General features: G+C 34.1%; 1 protein-coding gene across 1 annotated transcript; it reads right to left on the reverse strand.

Moving 5' to 3' along the window:
- Positions 1 to 3320: 3320 nt before the first annotated feature.
- LOC132754806 (tetratricopeptide repeat protein 39C-like) lies at positions 3321 to 18067 on the reverse strand. The gene is made up of 12 exons (XM_060745517.1): positions 17776 to 18067; positions 14579 to 14627; positions 13797 to 13934; positions 12742 to 13288; positions 10897 to 10994; positions 10474 to 10567; positions 9915 to 9969; positions 9399 to 9451; positions 6143 to 6376; positions 5217 to 5314; positions 4497 to 4601; positions 3321 to 4112 (listed from the first exon to the last, which is right to left on the reverse strand). The coding sequence occupies exons 1-12, from the start codon at positions 17931 to 17933 to the stop codon at positions 4038 to 4040; spliced, it is 1704 nt and encodes a 567-aa protein (XP_060601500.1). The 5' UTR covers positions 17934 to 18067; the 3' UTR covers positions 3321 to 4037.
- Between the last annotated feature and the right edge of the window lie 681 nt (positions 18068 to 18748).

Here is an 18748-nt window from a genome sequence, read left to right on the forward strand (position 1 = left end):
AGAGTAAATTTAATAACATTGAAAATACAGAAAAGATTACTAAAATTACCAGACAGGATCAAAAATTAATTTCAAAAATCATTAAAAAACAAAGAAAAAAAAATTAAGGAAAAGAAAAACAACCTTATTTCACACACTCCTTTTTATATTTCCCTTTAAATAAAATTTTTAAATTTTGTCATTTTTTATAATTTCCCTTTGTTTTTACCAAATTTTTCCCCAATAATTGTTATTCTTAACCCTTTTCCCCCCGGGGTTTTTGTTTCCATGGGAAATTTTATTGTTGAAAAGAATCACTAAATTTCCTTTTGCCTTTTCTTTCAAATGTTTTTTACAGCAATTGTTGACCCCAACAAATAAAAACTATTTTTCAAAGTCATAAACTTTGTTTATCCTGTAAAAAAACCCTTAAAAAAACCTAAAATGGGCCCCCTTCTCTTGAAATACCCCCCTTAACCACTTTGTAGAAATCAACAGTGTGCCCTTTTAGAGCTTTAAAAAAAACCCCCCCTGCCAAATCTGAGGTTACTAAAACAGGGGCCTTCTAAATTTTTGTTTTTCTACATGCTTCAAAAAGTGGGAAAAGTCAAAATTCCAATACATTGCAGACAGGACATTCTTTAGCAATTGAGAAGAAAAGCTTTTTTTTGTCAAGGTCCCTGTGACCTTGACCTTTGACCCAGTGACCTCAAAATCAATAGGGGTCACCTTATAGTCATGATCAACATCCATACCAAATATGAAGACTGTTGGTCAAAGGAATCTTAAGTTAATGGGTAGACAAACTTTTTGAAGTCAAAGTCCCTATGACCTTGACCTTTGATCCAGTGACCTCAAAATCAATAGGGGTCATCTACTAATCATGACCAACATCCATGCCAAATATGAAGACTGTGGGTCAAAGGAATCTAAAGTTATTGGGCAGACAAAGTTTTTGAAGTCAAAGTCCCTGTGACCTTGACCTTTGACCTGGTGACCTCAAAATCAATAGGGGTCATCTACTAATCATGACTAACCTCCATGCCAAATATGAAGACTGTAGGTCAAAGGAATCTTAAGTTATTGGGCGGACAAGCTTTTTGAAGTCAAGGCCCCTGTGACCATGACCTAGTGACCTCAAAATCAATAGGGGTCATCATCTAATCATGACTAACCTCCATGCAAAATATGAAGACTGTAGGTCAAAGGAATCTTAAGTTAATGGGCGGACAAGCTTTTTGAAGTCAAGGCCCCTGTGACCTTGACCTTTGACCTAGTGACCTCAAAATCAATAGGGGTCATCTTCTAATCATGACTAACCTCCATGCCAAATATGAAGACTGTAGGTGAAAGGAATCTTAAGTTATTGGGCGGACAAGCTTTTTGAAGTCAAGGCCCCTGTGACCTTGACCTTTGACCTAGTGACCTCAAAATCAATAGGGGTCATCTACTAATCATGACTAACCTCCATGCCAAATATGAAGACTGTGGTGTAGGTGAAAGGAATCTTAAGTTATTGGGCGGACAAGCTTTTTGAAGTCAAGGCCCCTGTGACCTTGACCTTTGACCTAGTGACCTCAAAATCAATAGGGGTCATCTACTAATCATGACTAACCTCCATGCCAAATATGAAGACTGTAGGTGAAAGGAATCTTAAGTTATTGGGCGGACAAGCTTTTTGAAGTCAAGGCCCCTGTGACCTTGACCTTTGACCTGGTGACCTCAAAATCAATAGGGGTCATCTACTAATCATGACTAACCTCCATGCCAAATATGAAGACTGTAGGTCAAAGGAATCTTAAGTTATTGGGCGGACAAGCTTTTTGAAGTCAAGGCCCCTGTGACCATGACCTAGTGACCTCAAAATCAATAGGGGTCATCATCTAATCATGACTAACCTCCATGCAAAATATGAAGACTGTAGGTCAAAGGAATCTTAAGTTAATGGGCGGACAAGCTTTTTGAAGTCAAGGCCCCTGTGACCTTGACCTTTGACCTAGTGACCTCAAAATCAATAGGGGTCATCTTCTAATCATGACTAACCTCCATGCCAAATATGAAGACTGTAGGTGAAAGGAATCTTAAGTTATTGGGCGGACAAGCTTTTTGAAGTCAAGGCCCCTGTGACCTTGACCTTTGACCTAGTGACCTCAAAATCAATAGGGGTCATCTACTAATCATGACTAACCTCCATGCCAAATATGAAGACTGTAGGTGAAAGGAATCTTAAGTTATTGGGCGGACAAGCTTTTTGAAGTCAAGGCCCCTGTGACCTTGACCTTTGACCTAGTGACCTCAAAATCAATAGGGGTCATCTACTAATCATGACTAACCTCCATGCCAAATATGAAGACTGTAGGTGAAAGGAATCTTAAGTTATTGGGCGGACAAGCTTTTTGAAGTCAAGGCCCCTGTGACCTTGACCTTTGACCTAGTGTCCTCAAAATCAATAGGGGTCATCTACTAATCATGACTAACCTCCATGCCAAATATGAAGACTGTAGGTGAAAGGAATCTTAAGTTATTGGGCGGACAAGCTTTTTGAAGTCAAGGCCCCTGTGACCTTGACCTTTGACCTAGTGACCTCAAAATCAATAGGGGTCATCTACTAATCATGACTAACCTCCATGCCGAATAAGAAGACTAAGGGTCAAAGGAATCTTAAGTTATTGGGCGGACAAGAAAAAACCGACGGCCGGACGGACGGCCGGACGGACGGACAAGCTGATTCCAGTATACCCCCCTTACAACTTTGTTGTGCGGGGGTATAAATAGTCAAGCCTATTTGAATATTACAGACAAAAAACACTTGTCTATGCCACCAGTATAATTGTAGGACCTCAAACCAGCCTGAACATTTTTCCAGATAAAAAACACTCTATACTGTAGGCTATTAAGTCTTTTACATGCATCAAAACATCTTAGTTTCGAATCAGCATTTTGATAACAAAAATCCCTATAATCAACAACAGACAGTTACAAATTAGCATTTTTATACATGTATTAAAATCTAAAAACCAGTTACTGACAGTTTCAAATTAACATTTTGATATTTAAATCTCTCATTTAACATTGCAAAGTTCCAAATTTAAATTTTCGATAACCTAATTAGTATCAACATCATATTAAAATCACTCATGATGCCAATGACGCAGCAGCAATTATAATAGCTCAACTTTTTCTTTAAAATAGACAAGCAAAAAAATTACAGACACAGATTGAGGATAAACAAGTATATACTGCTTGTCTGGTTTTTACCCCAATTTAACTTTGTAATCAATCCATCAAACCAGATTTCCTGGATCACTAACCAGAGTAATTACCAATTCTCTACAAATTTGTTTGTTTGTTTGATTGGGTTTTACCTCATATCGACACAGTATAGGTCATATCGCAACGTTCCAGCTTTACTGGTGGAGGAAGACCTCAGGTGCCCCTCCGTGCATTATTTCAGGCACGAACAGGCACCTGAGTAGAACCACCGACGTTCCGTAAGCTAGCTGGATAGCTTCCTCACATGAAAGAATCCAAGTCCCTGTCGGGATTCTAACCCACAGCGGTGAGGGGCAAGTGGTTTGAAGTCAACAACCTTAACCACTCGGCCACAGATGCCCCTTCTCTACAAGTGACGGACTACTAATTCCACATGGTTTCTGACTCAGCGCTGAGAGACAAATAGCTTTTCTTGCCTATCTGTTTACCAGTGTTTACTCAACATATCAAATAATACTTAATATCCTAGATTTTCAAATTCACATAACTCAGGCTAAATACCACTAAATTGTTAGTTAAGCATAACATCTAAAGAGACAATGCTCTTTTATCAGCTAAAAACTATTGTTGATTTTTCTTTCATTTTGTACTGAGGTTGAATTCACTCCAAATATCATAAACTATTCCATGTTACCTGGAGCTTCCTTTTAAGAACATATTCTCATGGAACATATTTCTTGATAATTACTATATTTACTCATTTGTAAGGCTAACCACCTATAAGTCAGGGGTCTAGATTCTACACATATGTTCATAAAGGAAGGGTAATGTAAAGTTATATAATTTCATGGTTTAAAAGTTTGAAAACAGTAACTACAAACCTTAATTTCTGCTAACAAAGCTTTGGCTTTAGGGAATCCCTGTAATAGAAAAATAAATTGAACTCTTATCTATACAATTTTACAACTTTTTTTATGGCTGAAACTAATTTTGACCTTTTTTTCACGCTTGTAGCTTTCACGCAGCTTAAAGGTATTGTTAAATTAGGAGGTTCAAGGAATGAGAATCCAGTAACTTCATGTGTTTATACATACATGTACTTCCCAGAATATTTCACCGGACAACATAAAACAGCTATATATATTTAGGGTAAAATGTCCATACAGCATATCTTATTTTCAAAGCTAATGAACAAAACAATTCATTTTTCCTAATTCTATTTCTTTGAGCTAGGCTACAGCATCAGATATAACACATTTAAAAAATAATAAGACTGATAATTAACAGACAGTATAAATACATACCTCGGGTTTCTTCATGTGTATAGATGCCATTTCAAACAAAGCAAATGGTGGTACATGTAAATCATCTTTCATACCGGAATGGCGAGCTATAGATTCATCTAGACACTGAAATCATAATCACTGACGTCATAATTTATTTCGCAAATGACATCATCAATGTTCGCATCATATTATAAACATATCAAACAGGCTATATGATTTTCTTGAAGGTTTAAGAGCTTGTAAATGTTTACTTTTGTTTGCCAGATTGTAATTGAATAAGTGAGCAAATCGTTTCAGTCAGAAAATTAGACACATGATTGTGAAGCTTGTGGTTGATTGCTGATTTGACTTTGATTGAAACTGAAATTATGGTGAACTTTTGAATTTGACAGGTCAAAAAAAGTGCAATAAAGTTTATGTGATTCATAGGGATATTTTTCAATCGATATTTAAGGTAAGAATTTTATCTTATTTCAATCTGTTGTATCTATTATCAAAGGAAATAATCTCGAGGCGAAAGAAAAAATGGCCGCAATTTACAAATTCTAATTAAGTTTCAGGGGCGGAGGAATTTGTTTTCAAGAATTATTTCTTTGAACGAAAATGCCCTTTTTTTTCTTTTTTTTTACAAAATTTTCTATTTTAAAGTAGATAATTTTGTAATTTTGACAGTTTTTACGTGTTACATAATAAATAGTTGCTACTAAACATGCTACTCTCGATATATGTATACAGTACCTGTAATGCCATCTCATCTTCACCTAATTGGTTGTATATTGCACCTTCTAGAAGACTTCTTAAATGGAACACTTTATGGTCTGTCTGCATATCACATACTGAAACAACAAAACATTCTTACTGAGATCTAGTTTCTTTTTTTATGTAATAAGTACTAATAACCAATTTCTGAGTGAATACTAATTTCTTCATTTGAGGGAATACAATTGAGTGGCAATAACTTCACATGAGTAAGTATCAATTTCTATATGTCAGTTATACATGTATTATTTTATTTGTATGAAGTGCTTGATTATGGAGTTCGTGAACAAATAACATGCTACATCAGCTGGTTTAGATTGTCATGATAGCCATGGATTACTCGCTTGAGAAACATTGCTAGAAAATTCATCACAATTCTTCAATGAAAAAATTCAGTGATTAAGTCACTTTCAGTGTGTCATTTGTTACCAAAATATTTGTACATGTCTGTACTGAAATGCTGCCAAATATCTATGCTCTGATCATTAAAATTTCACACAAAGACTTAAATGTGTTTCCTTTATAGCTCTACGTAAACTATATTACCCCATGAATTGGAAAATTTTGAAGCAAGTGGAGTGATTTATACAACTTTAGTAGAGGACCATAAAGTGACACTACATTGCAATTATTACATCTCTGGGCATTAGCATTTTGAAGGTTTTTTTAAAGACATATTTTCTTTTTAAGCCTTTATAATGACAGAATGCATATTTTTATCAGACAAATTCTACCTTATTACTAACATAGTAACAAATTGTTAAGCACATTTTAAACAGCTATATATGTAGGTGGTTTCTTTGGAAAGTAAGTGGTAAAATCACTTAATTTGTACCCCTGACAACAAGTTTAGGCATAAGTACAATTTCATAATAGATAAAAGTTACAATAATGATTCATCATACCATCGAGGTAGGGCCTCAGTTCCTCTACAGTTAGGGTGGGTAAAGCGTGCCATAAAAAGATGAGTTCTAATGTTAGTAATCTACAATATTCCTGAGTAGGTGGGCTCTTTTTCATTTTCTCTGCTCGTCGGGATACATACGCCTCTATCTGGTTGTTCTTTTTCTTCAACAGACCTGGAACCTCTTTAAATAAATCAAACGCCCCCTTGATATCCCCCATACCTCCAAGGCACACTGTAAAAGCAAAACAATATGCCATTATACAAATTACATGTAGTTTTAATAAACATCTTGACAAAGTTACTAGTAAAGTATCTTTAAGAATAATGTTAAATTTCTGATACAGCGTGAAGCATGTGTGAAATCATCACCTGACCAACTACCCTAGGGTCATTATGACCATGGATGGCTCACTTTAAATCCATTGTCGGGAAAGGTTACAATTTTCCAATGAATAAGTAAGTACAAATTGGGCATGACATTTTTCATTCCAACTGAATGATTTATAAAATATTCGTAGAGGTATTTGTAAAATTCCACTAGGAAATGCTACATGTCAAATATCTAAGTTCTAGGCATTGTAGTTCTTGAGTAGAAGGCTTTTTTAAGATTTCATTTTAAGTCTATTTTAGCTCTTGTGACCTATTTGTGCACCACACTAGAACCATTTACCAGCATTTAACTTTTGTAGAGGATCATTCCTGTGAAGTTTGGTCAAAAACTACTTGTCCTTGTCAATTGTTATTGTAAGGGGTTTCAGTAGGCAGGCCAATTTGACTCTACACATATGGCATGTACAAATTTAACAAGAGGGCCATGATGGCCCTGAGGTCGCTCACCTGTATATAGCCCCCCCCACCCCCACAACCCATAAGATGATGTTTCATGCTAAACATCTAAGCTCTAGCTCATTGGGCTTTTTAAAAGAAGATTTTTTTTAAGTTTTTATTATACACATATAGTTAAAAACAATGACACCCCTGGGGCGGGGCAAGTTTTGACCCCAGGGCTTTTATTTGAACAAACTTTGTAGACACTTACTACAAGATGTTTCATGCTTAATAATCTAAACTCTAGCTATTTGGGTTTTTTCAAAGAAGATTTTAAGTTTTTGCTATACACATATATGGAAAATCAATGACCCCCGGGGCGGGGCCAATTTTGACCCCAGGTCTTTTATTTGAACAAACTTTGTAGACACTCACTAGAAGATGTTTCATGCTTAATATCTAAACACTAGCTATTTGGGTTTTTTCAAAGAAGAATTTTTAAGTTTTTGCTATACACATATAAGGAAAATCAATGACCCCCGGGGCGGGGCCAATTTTGACCCCAGGGCTTTTATTTGAACAAACTTGGTAGACACCCATTACAACATGTTTCATGCTAAATATCTTAGCTCTAGCTCTTTGAGTTCTTTAAAAGAAGATTTTTAAAGTTTTTACTATATGCATTCAGGGAAAATCAATGACCCCCATTGGTGGGGCCAATTTTGACCCCAGGGCTTTTATTTGAACAAACTTGGTAGACACCCAAAAGAAGATGTTTCATGCTAAACATCTAAGCTCTAGCTCATTGGGCTTTTTAAAAGAAGATTTTTTTAAGTTTTTACTATACAATTATAGTTAAAAACAATGACACCCCTGGGACGGGGCCAGTTTTGACCCCAGGGCTTTTATTTGAACAAACTTTGTAGACACTCACTAGAAGATGTATCATGCCAAATATCTAAACTCTAGCTATTTGGGTTTTTTCAAAGAAGATTTTAAGTTTTTGCTATACACATATAAGGAAAATCAATGACCCCCGGGGCGGGGCCAATTTTGACCCCAGGTCTTTTATTTGAACAAACTTTGTAGACACTCACTAGAAGATGTTTCATGCTTAATATCTAAACACTAGCTATTTGGGTTTTTTCAAAGAAGATTTTTTAAGTTTATACTATATGCATATAGGAAAAATCAATGACCCCCTGGGGCGGGGCCAATTTTGACCCCAGGGCTTTTATTTGAACAAACTTGGTAGACACTCACTAGAAGATGTTTCATGCCAAATATCTAAGCTCTAGCTCTTAGGGTTTTTTAAAAGAAGATATTTAAAGTTTTTTCTTTTGGTTGCCATGGCAACCAGAGTTCTGCATGGAATTAAATTCTTTGAATAATTTTTAAAGGTGACCACCAAAGGAACATTCCTGTGAAGTTTGGATGAAATTGGCCTAGCGGTTTATGAGGAGATGTCATTTAAAGTAAAAGTTTACGGACGACGGACGCCGGACGAAAAGCGATCACAAAAGCTCACCCTGTCACTTTGTGACAGGTGAGCTAAAAATTCCAAATATAAAAGAAATTAAACTTCTGAAAAATTGAAGGAATATTTTGTTAATCTGACTGTATAATATGTAGAATTGTTTTCATTTTTATTTTATGAATTTAAGTTGACATTGGCCTGTTTAAGTCATGCGGCTATTTTCAAGCTATATTGGAGGAACTTAGTCCTCAGGTGCCCCTTAATACATTGTTACAGGTAAGAGGGTGTACCTGAGTAAAACCATCAATCTGTCAAAAGCTAGGCAAAAGGTATGCTCCCATCAAAGAATTGCTGGTGCTAAGAAGTCAAAAATCTGCCAGTTTGTTTGCTTTCTCTGGGTAAAGTGGTACCAGATTAATCTTTATTTCAGACCTTTACTGACAGGCAATTACCTAACAAGTGCTTCTGTATCCTGTACTTACAGTACCATAATGTTCAGATGAGCTAAGAAGTTTTATAACTAATAATATACAATGTACATATTTATACAATGTACATATTTTAAGTTAGTGTTTTAACATGGTAAGTGACTTTTTGACAATTTATTTGAAGAGCATATAACGGAAGAAAATATGACTCATCCTTGAGCTATAAGTGTCAAGTACCTTGCAATTCATACAGAACAGAGTACATAAGTTAAATAACCCTTCAGATCTCTTGAACCTTCCCCTGTGTTAAGTATACATATTAACAAAACATGTAGGTATACATGTAATAAGGACTAAAATTTGTATATTTTTTTTTATTGTAACTGAATGGGGAAGTGTGATATTCATCCAAACTTGTGGGTCTGCAGAAATCTATCAATTTAATATACACAAAAAAAATATTTCTTAAACTATACAGTATAGACAGTTAAGCGAGTACCAACTGGTTTTATTTTCTATTTCCTAAAATTGTTTAAATATATCTATAAATTACTTCAATGATATAACAAAGAAGATCTTACCCCCTTCCATGTATGAATAATAACATTTGGACCATTTTGTTTCTTTCCTCAACCTAAAAATTAACCAAATTATTGAAGTCATCATTTAACTTAACAAATTACATGTAAAAATAACAAAGGAGCATTATTCCGTAAAATGTATGCCAGGAGTAAGCTTACTTGTTTGTAGAGGTCACTTATGATGCTATCTTTTGGTATTTAGCTATATTCTAAATATCTTTTAATTAAACACATTATCATACTTGCTTTGATCAAACTTGGAGGGCAGAAACTAAAAAGTAATAATTCTTCCATCTTACAGATTAACAGGGTTGTATTTTTTTCTTTTTTAAGCAAGTCCAATAATGGGACATGCTCCAAATAGCTAAAATTTCAAAAACATGTAACACAAAAATTTATCAAAATTCATGACTAGGGAGGTTCTCATTGTTTCTCAGTAAACCTGTAGAATTTTACAGTAGAGAAATATTCCAGTCAGTCAGACACAGACCTGTCTAAAAAAAACACAAAACAAACCTTGTGAATGCTGTAAGTCCCTCCCTCCAGTTCAACCTCATCATATTGCACCAACCTGTAAACAAGTAACATAACATATAATACTGAATCTTTTTCAATGCATCCTCCATAGTGTAAAAATTCAAACTATGTTAGGAATGGGAGACACATAATTAAGGTGATTATTTGAAAGTCTGATGATTGACCGAATTTACTATTTTTCCTACCTATTTCCGAGTAAAGGCTAATTTTGTATATCTTAACATGCTTTAAAAGCCTATAAATAATTATGACAGTTAAGTGCCTCAAATTTCAATAATTTTGACAATCAAGTTTGAAGTTAATAACATGATTTTGTATGGTTTTGGGTTTGGGCTCATTTAACCTTGCATCCACACAAGAGGTCAAATGGCACATTTCCAGCTTGAAAGCAGGAAGACCTCCAGTGCTCTTTACTGCTGCCATAGGTAAACCATTTAATATAGCTGTAAACACTTCAAGGTAGGAACTGTTCTACAAACTAATGTTTCATAGTAATGCATCCTTAATAGGAAAAGAAAAGTAAATTTTTCCTACTTACCAATTTCATATTGACACATAAGCTCCAGTTCTTTCTGGCCGTCTGCTGCCTGAAATGCCTCATTGTACATCTTCAGTGACAGGTCAGTTTGTTTCTGTAACCATAATACGCAAGTCAATAAAAAACATTCAATCATACAAGAAAAATATTTTACTACATATGAATATACAGTAAAACCTCTATATAGTGGCCCTTTACTGTAGCACAACCAACACCTCTCAGCAACAATCAAACTCCTGGTCTCCAAATGGTGTTACTTTCTAGAGATTGTACTGTACATAAAAAGGTTAAACATGACTGGCAAGCGTCGCCCCTTTCTAGTCCATATCAGCCTTGCCTGATAACATTGATATCAAAAGACAGTAGCATGTTATTCTCTATATATCTATTGTTCACAAAAAAAAGCATTAAAAAAAATCTTACCCTTAAACGATGTATTCTTCCACGAAAGAATAGGAATAAACAAGAGTTTGGGAATTGTTCATTTTTAGTCTCTATGAGTTTCTCAGCATCATCGCAACCTACCATATAAACAATGTAAAAATAAACAAAATTATTAAAGCATTTAGTCTTAGTCAGCATTGCAAACATTTTAATGTTCATTGCATGAAAGTTTTCTCTTTGCTGTGCTATTTTTAAGTACATGGGAGAAATGACATCTACAGTCAATTCTTAAGAAGTGTTAATAATGCTATATCTGGATTATATTATTGTAGTAATACTTCTTACTAAATACAATTAATAGTAAGAACAGCAGAAATCAACATTTTCAAAATGATCAACAAGTGTCAGTCCATCTTGCAGTGATTAACTACAAAGCCATTTCCCTGTTATATACAAGTAGCATGTCTATCAAGAGATAATTTCTCAAAAGTTCACTTCAAATTTCAAATACAGTGAAATTTGAGAAAACCGGACGCTGAGAAAATCGGAACTTTCTAAACACCGAACGAATAATTCAGTCCCAAATTTTCCCTTCTTTAAACAATTGTATTAAACTTTGACAATACCGGAATCTGTAAAAACTGAATATCGGACGGTTGAAAGGGGACTACAAAGTCAATTATATAGACATTACCCTGACAATACCGGACGACGAAGGTGTGAATAACCTTGTGTACTTATCAATTGGTTGTGTCTAATACGCTGAGCGGTAAAGGAGCAATGATTGTCTAATTTGTAATTATGTCTCTTCACAGTTTGATTTATTGTAAGGTATAGATGTTACCATTTTATATAAATGCCAAAATGCACGAGGAATTGATAAGTTAAAATCAGTATGAATGAAAAATAGAGTATTATTATACTGGTTTGCTTTTGTATATTAATTTCCCAAAATGACAACGCAACAGAAACAACATTTATCACCGCTAAGTTCTATTCCATGGCCTAAAAGAATTTGACGAGAGCTGTCTCATACTCTATAAGTGAAAAATTTAAATTAATTAAAGACAGTGAAACTTTGCCAAGACCTACTTTAAAAATCTGTATTTGACAAATATGGTATAGGCAATATTTACAATTGGGGCATTATTATAAACAAACAAAGTAAACTATGTTTGTAAAATCATTATCTATTACCCTAATGTACATGTAAACATTTGCGGGTGCAATCGGACTTTATCATTATTAGGTAACTGCTGTTTGTTTAAATCAAAAATGTTATTGTATTTATATGCAATAATGGGACAAACACAATTAGAACATATTATAAAGTAGTTTTATCATTTCTTCATTTAGCAATATACTTACTCATGATCATAAAAATGCAAATATACAACATCCTTTGTAAGTCATTGCTAGGTTTATAGGATCCTGAACAACTGAAGGGGATATTGAGAATACCGGACCACTGAGAAAACCGGACAAAATCCTCGGCCTGAAAGCCGTCCGGTTTTCTCAACTTTCACTGTATTTTGTTTCGTTCCTATAAACAACAAGCTTATGTCCTGAAAGACTCTTTATTAAAAAAATGCCCTTTTTAAGGCCAATGGATTATTTAAGAATTTATTATTCTGTGGCAGAACAAAAATGGGCATAAAAAGGTAACTCTGCATTATGAGACCTGTGCCAATCTGAATAATGTAAGATAATCACAGAGAAAAAGTGTTAGAAGTTTAAACCAATTCCCTTTCATAGTTTTTGAGATACATGTACTAACTTGCATGTAAAATCTTAACAAAAGTGTGATGACAAAAACCTGAATAAGTACAATATTTCCCTATTCTTTGAATAATCAGCTAAAAAAAAGCAAATATTTTTTTTTACCTGCGTCATAACCATTGGCTCCATCCAATGCAAAGAATGGTCTTAATACTGTATGGTACCATAATAGTCCTAAAGTAGCTAGTGGCGCATTCATTGAGTCCGAGTGGCTTGTATAATTTAACGCCTCCAGTCCTAGTACACGATCACCTTCAAAACCTAGAAATTCTATAATCTTTATAATCTTAGGTGGAATCATTGATATACAAATCTGAAAAGTTCCGTAACCGAAATTAACAGCACCCTGTAGTCGATCTAGAACCTCCTTCGGTATCTCATTGTCATTGTCATCAATCGGTCCATCAGATGTTATACTATTACTGGATATACTAGCCTTTGATGTGGATTTCTTCATTTTAGGATTTTCACGTAAATTGGTTACTTCTTTATACAGTTTTTCATATATTTTCCAAGCTTTACGAAGCAGCCAACCACCTTTGATGTAGCTGGGTATATCTTGTCCGGTGAAGACTAGAATGGCTTGATACAACAGCGAGTCACCCACTATGACTTGCCTCTGTATTCTCTCCTCTACACTGATCTGCTGACCCTGTGAAAAAACAACAACAAATGTTGTATTCTTACACACTCAGGATAACTCCCATATCAATCCCTAGTCCAGTGCATTATTACACAATATGTGTACTGCACTACAAAAATCAGATTCTCTACTTCAAAACTTGTAATTGGGTTTGTAAGCGAACAGCAAGGTTCCTGATCAGACTGCGCGCCTGGATCCATGCTGGTCGCAAACCCATTATGTTGGTTTTGTCATGACGCGGCTCAAATGTTGTATTCTTACACACTCAGGATTACTCCCATATCAACCCGCAGTCAAGTGCATTATTACACAATATATGTAAAGCATAACAAAAAGAATGCTTACAGCGTCATGTCATACCATGTCATATGATTTCATACCGGTCTAACTGACAGTAGATAAACTTTGACCATTACACGCCAAAACTAAAATGTCAAAGAAAAATCAAAATGAAACTTTTTGAAAATATTTTTTCAACTGCATTTTAGTAACTGGTTATCATTTACTATAGTTTTACCTCTTTTTTCTTCTTCTTGCCAAACTTTTTCTTTATAGATTTGACAAATCCATCACTAACTTCACATTTCTTTTCCGTCTCTTCTAAAGCCTTTAGTGCCTTGTCCATCTGTTCCTCTTCAAATGACATCAACCCTTGCTGAAAATATCATTTATCAACCATTAGGCTACTGGTGGCAAAAGATTTTACCAATATGACTTATGTGGACCTAAAGTAGCCCACACTTAAATGCCATCTAATTATTAGACATACATGTAAATGTAGCAAAATGTTAACAAAGTAGTATTTTGACTTCTATACAAAATACTAAATCATTACAAATGTACTATATGCCAAAAGCAATAGAAGCAAAGAATGGTTTGTGTCAGTAGGGAAGCTTGTGTAACAGAACACTGAAAATTAAAAAAAAAGCTTTTGATAAATAAGAATAAAAGGATTTCTGAAGCCTTTATACTCTTCATAAATTATTTCGCTTCAAGTCATGTAGTTCTGATTTTTTTTTTGAACTCATAATTGAGGTCCGAAGGTTAACAAAATGTTTTTATCATACTTGACTGATTCTACCTTTCCTTGATTAACTTGATCATTTAGTTATTTGATTTAAAATTGTATCATATTTATATAGTTTTATGCACAATAAATTTATGTTCTCTTATGTTCTGTTCTTTTCTATTATGTTATATAGACACTTAAGAAACGAATCGCTAAACTCTGCACATGTTTGAGCATACCCATATATTTTGTTATGTATGAACTTAATAAAATTATAATGAAATATTTACCATGAAGTAAACAAAACTGTATCCTGCATGCATAAGAGGACTTTCTTCCCTGAAATTTTAAGGCAAACTATGATAACAGAAAATATAATGTTCTTCACAATTTATTCTTTTAGAGAGTGACCTTAAATTGTAGAAAATGCAATCTGTTGCTATTTCACCTACATTGCCTATTGAGGAAATGAAACTTTATATATCAGCTATATTATAAAACCTTTTACAATATTTCCCTTAACCCTTCAAAACTAGTCTAATTAAAAATAACAAAAACAATTGAATTAATTTAAATCAGTATATGTAAACAAAAGTGCAAATACAGTAAATTCTCTCTATTAGGACCACTGATTAGACTAACTCAAAGTGGTCTTAATAGTGAATTGGTATTAATAGTGACTTATGCAGTCCAAGTTAATTAAATGTATATGTACCCATATGTAGCCACCTTGTCTTAGACCCAATGTATTAATTTTGTCAACGCCAGAGGAAAAAGATTCTGACAATGGGGCAATAAACACATGGTGATGCCTGGTCATTACATGTATGTTGCATGGTCTTAATACACCTTTGATTTTCCCGGCTAGACTACAATCATGTGTATATTCAAAAGACAACTTTAGGCCATCAGTGATGACATGTGGCACCTCATAGCCAATTGCATGTTGCAGATACTGTGTAGGAGATGACCCAAAAATCATCAACAGGGCAAAACACGTTTTTTTATTTAAGGCCCATATAACCAGTTGGGGTTAACATTTGAGTAAAGTTTGAAGAAAATCCTTCCATTAGTATAGAATTTATAGAGCGGACATAACATATTGTCTAGTATTGATTGATGTAAATTCAAAGACTTAAAAAGGGGCATAACTTTGTCAAAATGCAATACAGAGTTATGAAACTTGACCTGCATATCTTATTTGTGACACCTCATATATCTTTTAAGTTTCAAGCAAATACCTGTGCTAGTTTCAGAAATATTCAAGTACATGTTAAAATTTAAGAATATTTTCTAAGTCAACTTTTGACCTTCAAGTGTGACCTTGACTTTTAGCCAGCACAAAGGTAACATGGATTCTGCACATAACCTTGTTGAGGTGAACATTTGAGTAAAGGTTGAAGAAAATTCTTCCATTAGTAGGAATTATAGAGCGGACACGACATATTGTCTAATATTTGATTTAATAATGTAAATTTGAAGACGTTAAAAGAGGCATAACTTTGTTAAAATGCAATACAGAGTTATGAAACTTGACCTGCATATCTTAATTGTGACACTTCATATATATTTTGAGTTTCAAGCAAATACCTTTTCTAGTTTCAGAAATATTCAAATACATGTTAAAATTTAAGAACATTTTCTAAGTCAATTTTTGACCTTCAAGTGTGACCTTGACCTTAAGCCGGCAAAAGGGTAACATGGGTTCTGCACATCCCCTTGTTGAGGTGAACATTTGAGCCAAGATTGAAGAAAATCTTTCAATTAGTGTAGGACTTACAGAGCGGACACGACATACTGTCTAATATTTGATTCTTTGATATTTGACCTTCAATTGTGACCTTGACCTGACACATGGGCAACATGGGTTCTGCACATCCCCTTGTTGAGGTGAACAATTAAGCCAAGTTTAAAGAAAATCCTTCAATTGGTATAGGATTTATAGAGCGGACACGAAAATGGAGACGGACGGACCGACAGACGGACGGATGCGACAAAGCGAATCCATTATACCCCCCCATTTTGAGTAGGGGGTATAATTAAATGTGTAACTTATAAACATGATATGGCTTTAGGCCTACATTAAAAATATTGTATTTAATATTTCAGCATGAAAGGAATTTTCTCTAAGTTAAATAATAAGAAGGCCCTCTGCAGTATTTGCTAGGCTGAAGCGGCTAATCCAGGTGGAACAATGAATAACTCCTAGTTCTAACACATTGGTAAAAAAATACCTCCAGGTTGGCATTAGTTTTTATTATACCAAATATTTTCTTGTTATGTAATCAAAATAAATCCTACAAGTTTATTGATTTTCCAAGATGTAGGTAGCTAAATAAATGTGACAGCGTAAACATCGTTTCCCAGTATGTTACAGAGCTCGGGGAAATTACACCACCAAATGAAGTCCACAATATCATTATGTGATATTTCTATTTTTTATGGTCATTTTACAGTTTTAGATAAAAAATTGATTTGTTAGAAAAATTTTCAATGTTCCATTACTAATTTCTCACTCAGCAATATATTTCAAATTTTACCAAAAAAAATTTTTATTGATAAATAAAAATCTATGAATTTAGAACAGTTGACTTGATGTTAAACGGTATTTTTTCATATATGTAAAAATTGTTTGAAAACCAGTTTTATCGTGACATAGATGTCCTGTTCGTGTTTAAATATTAAAATAGTTTTTATAGAGTGTTTACAGGGGTGTATCACATTGGGGGGGGGGGGGCAGAATCTGACCCCCAAGCGTCTGTATGTCTTTTCAGACGCGAAGTGCGACCATCATCTATATTAGTCAAAAAATATTTTGGTGCCAAAGCTAGATTCTGACATATTTTCGTGCTGGGTCAGAATCTCGCTTAGAGGCCAGATATTGCCCAGACACGAAAATAGCACAATATCTCGTCGCGCAGTACAATACACCCATAAACACTTTCAATATGATCTACGTAAATAACCGAGGTGTATCGAGTGAAAAAATACGAGTTGCTTCCCTTATCTTCGAGTAAAATCGATATCGCTTATGCTAAAACAATACAAAATAACCTGTTTTTAAACTGCTAGTTTGTTGTGATTAAATGTCCGATTTTAAAATGTATTACACCAATAGAAAGCTTTGGATCTTAGCTTCGTCACGGTATAAAATTCAACACATCTTTGGACTTCAAAGTGTTTTAATTAACTGTTAAACCTACCATATGTCAGACCATTTTACATATGATTTATACGCAACCCGTTATCTTTACTCGAAGTACTACTGATATGAAAAGCCTGTCGTCTGCTAGTTCTGAAAGTGTTTATCAGTGTATTAGTTGGACTACGTCTATATAATAAAAAGCCCCCCTTAAGTGCAAAATTTTTTGGGCTAAATTATGGAAGCCCTATAGTCTTATACTAATAAATTTGCTTTATCACATGTTCTGAGAAATAAGTAAGCACAAGTCAAAAGTTTGTGAAGAGGTAGTGAGAAAACAATTACTTGTGTTGCTGAAACAATTTGAACGCATCTTCAAAGTTATTGTTTAGCAGTTTGTTGATTCCATTCCTAGCGACTTTCATTTCATCAAAAATATCAGTGTCATCCTCAACAGAGTTTCCTTCTTCCAACTCATTCATTTGCTTACTAGACTCAGCCATCTTTCGATGAATTTGATGATTAAAAACCTATCTAAAGCGAGCAAATAAAGAAAATGTCATGTGATTGTTTATTCAGTGGTCAAAGTCAGCCATTTTGTATCGGTTATCACCCACTTCCGGTTTGAAAAAAAATGTTAGGAAATTAAAGTCCAATTCCTAAAAACAGATTAAATTAGAAAGTTGCCGAATATTGCTAAAAGAATTGCAAAAATCATCATACATCTTGTCAACATAACTTAATTGATATCTAAGAAGAATTATTTTTTTCAAAAAGAATAAAGAAAATATTGTTTGGATTTTTTTCGGAATTGAACTTTTTTAAAAATCCATACGTGCTTTAACGTAGATTAAGTGATGGCAGGTGCGTGAAGTTATGAATAATTTGAGGTTAAAAATTATGTCAAATATCCTATTTGCACAGACTGTTGATGTAAATAGCAATTAGAAATATTACGTTCGGTCTGTATATATATGTTAAATCTAAAATTAAATTATTTTATTACAAAAAAGTAAAGTTTTGTAATAGTGAAATGAAAACGAAAGTAGAATTTAAATATTCTAATCGTACACTAATTGAAACGTACCTTAATCAATGAAATCCATTTGGTTGACTGAAAAAGCAATGGAACATCATGTTTTTTTTTTTTGTTTTTTTTTAAAGAGGCGAACATGACAGCCCAATCAGAATGTTTTATCAGCTAAATCGCATGTACATGTACTTTAATGTTGTAGTAGAAAATTATAACAAATTTTGCATTGCAATTATAAACATAGTTTAAATTAGCTAAAGATACTTCAGCGAACAGGTTTTATAG

Source organism: Ruditapes philippinarum, unplaced genomic scaffold (assembly GCF_026571515.1).
Source record: "Ruditapes philippinarum isolate M1 unplaced genomic scaffold, ASM2657151v2 ctg2077_1_1_1_1, whole genome shotgun sequence".
Classification (NCBI taxonomy): Eukaryota; Metazoa; Mollusca; class Bivalvia; order Venerida; family Veneridae; genus Ruditapes; species Ruditapes philippinarum.

Excerpts from the sequence above, each read along its gene's own strand:
- LOC132754806 (XM_060745517.1), bottom strand. The coding sequence starts at position 17,933 with ATGGCTGAGTCTAGTAAGCAAATGAATGAGTTGGAAGAAGGAAACTCT. Across the intron at positions 6,377-9,398 it reads TTATTCATACATGGAAGGGG|TGTGCCTTGGAGGTATGGGG; the intron begins GTAAGATCTTCT and ends TTGCTTTTACAG. Across the intron at positions 4,113-4,496 it reads TACACATGAAGAAACCCGAG|GGATTCCCTAAAGCCAAAGC; the intron begins GTATGTATTTAT and ends TTTCTATTACAG.